Source organism: Oncorhynchus masou, unplaced genomic scaffold (assembly GCF_036934945.1).
Source record: "Oncorhynchus masou masou isolate Uvic2021 unplaced genomic scaffold, UVic_Omas_1.1 unplaced_scaffold_1097, whole genome shotgun sequence".
Classification (NCBI taxonomy): domain Eukaryota; kingdom Metazoa; phylum Chordata; class Actinopteri; order Salmoniformes; family Salmonidae; genus Oncorhynchus; species Oncorhynchus masou.
In genome coordinates, this window is record NW_027000689.1 from 214,052 (window position 1) to 220,051 (window position 6,000).

Sequence of the window (6,000 nt, forward strand, 5' to 3'; positions counted from 1 at the left end):
TGTCTGTCATCATGTCCCCTGTGGTCAGTGTACTGTACTCTGTCTGTCATCATGTCCCCTGTGGTCAGTGTACTGTAGTCTGTCTGTCATCATGTCCCCTGTGGTCAGTGTACTGTACTCTGTCTGTCATCATGTCCCCTGTGGTCAGTATACTGTAGTCTGTCTGTCATCATGTCCCCCTGTGGTCAGTATACTGTACTCTGTCTGTCATCATGTCCCCTGTGGTCAGTGTACTGTACTCTGTCTGTCATCATGTCCCCTGTGGTCAGTATACTGTCTGTCATCATGTCCCCTGTGGTCAGTGTACTGTACTCTGTCTGTCATCATGTCCCCTGTGGTCAGTGTACTGTCTGCCATCATGTCCCCCTGTGGTCAGTGTACTGTCTGTCATCATGTCCCCTGTGGTCAGTGTACTGTAGTCTGTCTGTCATCATGTCCCCTGTGGTCAGTGTACTGTACTCTGTCTGTCATCATGTCCCCTGTGGTCAGTATACTGTAGTCTGTCTGTCATCATGTCCCCTGTGGTCAGTATACTGTAGTCTGTCTGTCATCATGTCCCCTGTGGTCAGTGTACTGTCTGTCATCATGTCCCCTGTGGTCAGTGTACTGTACTCTGTCTGTCATCATGTCCCCTGTGGTCAGTGTACTGTACTCTGTCTGTCATCATGTCCCCTGTGGTCAGTGTACTGTAGTCTGTCTGTCATCATGTCCCCTGTGGTCAGTGTACTGTACTCTGTCTGTCATCATGTCCCCTGTGGTCAGTGTACTGTACTCTGTCTGTCATCATGTCCCCTGTGGTCAGTGTACTGTAGTCTGTCTGTCATCATGTCCCCTGTGGTCAGTGTACTGTCTGTCATCATGTCCCCTGTGGTCAGTGTACTGTACTCTGTCTGTCATCATGTCCCCTGTGGTCAGTGTACTGTAGTCTGTCTGTCATGTCCCCTGTGGTCAGTATACTGTCTGTCATCATGTCCCCTGTGGTCAGTGTACTGTCTGTCATCATGTCCCCTGTGGTCAGTATACTGTACTCTGTCTGTCATCATGTCCCCTGTGGTCAGTGTACTGTCTGTCATCATGTCCCCTGTGGTCAGTATAGTGTACTCTGTCTGTCATCATGTCCCCTGTGGTCAGTGTACTGTACTCTGTCTGTCATCATGTCCCCTGTGGTCAGTGTACTGTACTCTGTCTGTCATCATGTCCCCTGTGGTCAGTGTACTGTAGTCTGTCTGTCATCATGTCCCCTGTGGTCAGTATACTGTACTCTGTCTGTCATCATGTCCCCTGTGGTCAGTGTACTGTAGTCTGTCTGTCATCATGTCCCCTGTTGGTCAGTGTACTGTCTGTCATCATGTCCCCTGTGGTCAGTGTACTGTACTCTGTCTGTCATGTCCCCTGTGGTCAGTGTACTGTACTCTGTCTGTCATCATGTCCCCCGTGGTCAGTGTACTGTAGTCTGTCTGTCATCATGTCCCCTGTGGTCAGTGTACTGTAGTCTGTCTGTCATCATGTCCCCTGTGGTCAGTGTACTGTAGTCTGTCTGTCATCATGTCCCCTGTTGGTCAGTGTACTGTAGTCTGTCTGTCATCATGTCCCCTGTTGGTCAGTGTACTGTAGTCTGTCTGTCATCATGTCCCCTGTTGGTCAGTATACTGTACTCTGTCATCATGTCCCCTGTGGTCAGTGTACTGTAGTCTGTCTGTCATCATGTCCCCTGTGGTCAGTGTACTGTCTGTCATCATGTCTCCTGTGGTCAGTGTACTGTACTCTGTCTGTCATCATGTCCCCTGTGGTCAGTGTACTGTCTGTCATCATGTCCCCTGTGGTCAGTATAGTGTACTCTGTCTGTCATCATGTCCCCTGTGGTCAGTGTACTGTACTCTGTCTGTCATCATGTCCCCTGTGGTCAGTATACTGTAGTCTGTCTGTCATCATGTCCCCTGTGGTCAGTGTACTGTACTCTGTCTGTCATCATGTCCCCTGTGGTCAGTGTACTGTAGTCTGTCTGTCATCATGTCCCCTGTGGTCAGTGTACTGTCTGTCATCATGTCCCCTGTTGGTCAGTGTACTGTAGTCTGTCTGTCATCATGTCCCATGTGGTCAGTGTACTGTCTGTCATCATGTCCCCTGTGGTCAGTATACTGTACTCTGTCTGTCATCATGTCCCCTGTGGTCAGTGTACTGTAGTCTGTCTGTCATCATGTCCCCTGTGGTCAGTGTACTGTACTCTGTCTGTCATCATGTCCCCTGTGGTCAGTGTACTGTAGTCTGTCTGTCATCATGTCCCCTGTGGTCAGTGTACTGTACTCTGTCTGTCATCATGTCCCCTGTGGTCAGTGTACTGTAGTCTGTCATCATGTCCCATGTGGTCAGTATACTGTCTGTCATCATGTCCCCTGTGGTCAGTGTACTGTACTCTGTCTGTCATCATGTCCCCTGTGGTCAGTGTACTGTACTCTGTCTGTCATCATGTCCCCTGTGGTCAGTGTACTGTAGTCTGTCTGTCATCATGTCCCCTGTGGTCAGTGTACTGTACTCTGTCTGTCATCATGTCCCCTGTGGTCAGTGTACTGTACTCTGTCTGTCATCATGTCCCCCGTGGTCAGTGTACTGTACTCTGTCTGTCATCATGTCCCCTCTGGTCAGTGTACTGTAGTCTGTCTGTCATCATGTCCCCTGTGGTCAGTATACTGTCTGTCATCATGTCCCCTGTGGTCAGTGTACTGTCTGTCATCATGTCCCCCGTGGTCACTGTACTGTAGTCTGTCTGTCATCATGTCCCCTGTGGTCAGTGTACTGTACTGTCTGTCATCATGTCCCCTGTGGTCAGTGTACTGTACTCTGTCCGGTAGACACAGGGGTTTCTGGTTGATTAGATGAGCTAGTAGTGACCGACTGCTCTTAGGAGACACAGGGGTCTCTGCTGGTTGTCTGGTGTCCCTCCCCAGGGTGTGAGGTGGTTAACGGTCCCTCTGTCTGTGTGTCCAGGCATCGGCGTGCCCATCATGCTGGCGTACGTGTACGGTGTGGTGCCCATCTCTCTGTGTCGCAGCGGGGGCTGTGGGGTCTCCACTGGCAACGGCAAAGGAGTCCGCATCGAGTTTGATGACGAGAACCAGATGACCGCAGGGAGCGGAGCGCAAGCTACTGGTACGTCTCTCACACACACACACACACACACACACACACACACACACACACACACACACACACTGTGAGTAACCTGGTGTTTAGTCTGAATGAGTTGTGTTAACTGACTCGTTGTGACTGGACTCTGATGACCTCTGACCCTCCTAGAGAAGGAGAATGTTAGAGGTGAGGTTTGACTACAGGCCTTCTAGAAAAGACGAGGCCGTAGAAGGGAGAGAACCAACAAGAGAAAGATCTTGTTTACAAACCTTCTAGAAAAGACGAGGCCGTAGAGAACCAACAAGAGAAAGACCTTGTTACAGACCTTCTAGAAAAGACGAGGCCGTAGAGAACCAACGAGAGAAAGACCTTGTTACAGACCTTCTAGAAAAGACGAGGCCGTAGAGAACCAACGAGAGAAAGACCTTGTTACAGAGCTTCTAGAAAAGACGAGGCCGTAGAGAACCAACAAGAGAAAGACCTTGTTTACAGACCTTCTAGAAAAGACGAGGCCGTAGAGAACCAACAAGAGAAAGACCTTGTTACAGACCTTCTAGAAAAGACGAGGCCGTAGAGAACCAACGAGAGAAAGACCTTGTTTACAGACCTTCTAGAAAAGACGAGGCCGTAGAGAACCAACAAGAGAAAGACCTTGTTACAGAGCTTCTAGAAAAGACGAGGCCGTAGAGAACCAACAAGAGAAAGACCTTGTTTACAGACCTAGAAAAGACGAGGCCGTAGAGAACCAACAAGAGAAAGACCTTGTTACAGACCTTCTAGAAAAGACGAGGCCGTAGAGAACCAACAAGAGAAAGACCTTGTTACAGACCTTCTAGAAAAGACGAGGCCGTAGAAGGGAGAGAACCAACAAGAGAAAGACCTTGTTTACAGACCTTCTAGAAAAGACGAGGCCGTAGAGAACCAACAAGAGAAAGACCTTGTTTACAGACCTTCTAGAAAAGACGAGGCCGTAGAGAACCAACGAGAGAAAGACCTTGTTTACAGACCTTCTAGAAAAGACGAGGCCGTAGAGAACCAACAAGAGAAAGACCTTGTTTACAGAGCTTCTAGAAAGGACGAGGCCGTAGAGAACCAACGAGAGAAAGACCTTGTTACAGACCTTCTAGAAAAGACGAGGCCGTAGAGAACCAACGAGAGAAAGACCTTGTTACAGACCTTCTAGAAAAGACGAGGCCGTAGAGAACCAACAAGAGAAAGACCTTGTTTACAGACCTTCTAGAAAAGACGAGGCCGTAGAGAACCAACAAGAGAAAGACCTTGTTTACAGAGCTTCTAGAAAAGACGAGGCCGTAGAGAACCAACAAGAGAAAGACCTTGTTACAGACCTTCTAGAAAAGACGAGGCCGTAGAGAACCAACAAGAGAAAGACCTTGTTTACAGACCTTCTAGAAAAGACGAGGCCGTAGAGAACCAACAAGAGAAAGACCTTGTTACAGACCTTCTAGAAAAGACGAGGCCGTAGAGAACCAACAAGAGAAAGACCTTGTTTACAGACCTTCTAGAAAAGACGAGGCCGTAGAGAACCAACAAGAGAAAGACCTTGTTACAGAGCTTCTAGAAAAGACGAGGCCGTAGAGAACCAACAAGAGAAAGACCTTGTTTACAGACCTTCTAGAAAAGACGAGGCCGTAGAGAACCAACAAGAGAAAGACCTTGTTACAGACCTTCTAGAAAAGACGAGGCCGTAGAGAACCAACAAGAGAAAGACCTTGTTACAGACCTTCTAGAAAAGACGAGGCCGTAGAGAACCAACGAGAGAAAGACCTTGTTACAGACCTTCTAGAAAAGACGAGGCCGTAGAGAACCAACGAGAGAAAGACCTTGTTACAGACCTTCTAGAAAAGACGAGGCCGTAGAGAACCAACGAGAGAAAGACCTTGTTACAGACCTTCTAGAAAAGACGAGGCCGTAGAGAACCAACGAGAGAAAGACCTTGTTACAGACCTTCTAGAAAAGACGAGGCCGTAGAGAACCAACGAGAGAAAGACCTTAGTCTTTTAGTTTATAGAGTGGCTCTGATGAACTCCTGCTGTCTCCCCTGTCTCCTCAGACACGACCTCTGTCGCGGACACCAGGAACAACCCCAGCATCGGAGAAGGTAGCGTGGGGGGCATGACGGGCAGTCTGAGTGCCAGCGGGAGCCACGTGGACCGGATGGGCGCCATGAGAGACAACCTGAGTGAGAACGCCTCCACCATGGCCCTGGCTGGGGCCAGCATCACCGGATCTCTGTCTGGCAGCGCCATGGTCAACTTCCTGAACAGGTCAGTGCTTTTTGATTGGATTGAACCTTCATTCAACCAGGTTGGTCTCGTTGAGATGAAAACAGATGTTCTTTTCAAGAGACAAACGGTCACATGACATCAACCAGACAGACATCAACACAACACTCTGCCAGTAACCAAGATGTCCACCACATGAGCCAGAAAAACTAGACAAAATAGTCACATCCACCTGATAGGTGTTGTTTTACAGGGTCAGTCCCAGTAGTGTGATAGTTGTTGTTTTACAGGGTCAGTCCCAGTAGTGTGATAGTTGTTGTTTTACAGGGTCAGTCCCAGTAGTGTGATAGGTGTTGTTTTACAGGGTCAGTCCCTGTAGTGTGATAGGTGTTGTTTTACAGGGTCAGTAGTATGGTAGGTGTTGTTTTACAGGGTCAGTCAGAGTAGTGTAATAGGTGTTGTTTTACAGGGTCAGTCCCAGTAGTGTGGTAGGTGTTGTTGTACAGGGTCAGTCCCAGTAGTGTGATAGGTGTTGTTTTACAGGGTCAGTCATAGTAGTGTGATAGGTGTTGTTGTACAGGGTCAGTCCCAGGTGTTGTTGTACAGGGTCAGTCCCAGTAGTGTGATAGGT

The 6,000-nt window shown here is 48.7% G+C and overlaps 1 protein-coding gene across 1 annotated transcript in view; it reads left to right on the top strand.

Annotated features, from left to right (window-relative positions):
* The window catches only part of LOC135529107 (E3 ubiquitin-protein ligase RNF19A-like), a gene marked incomplete at its 3' end in the record, with an annotated part of 74,029 nt that extends 68,628 nt beyond the window's left edge, over positions 1-5,401 (top strand). Inside the window, 2 exon segments of the mRNA XM_064958003.1 lie at positions 2,986-3,147; positions 5,198-5,401. Coding sequence (XP_064814075.1) covers positions 2,986-3,147; positions 5,198-5,401 — 366 coding nt within the window.
* Between the last annotated feature and the right edge of the window lie 599 nt (positions 5,402-6,000).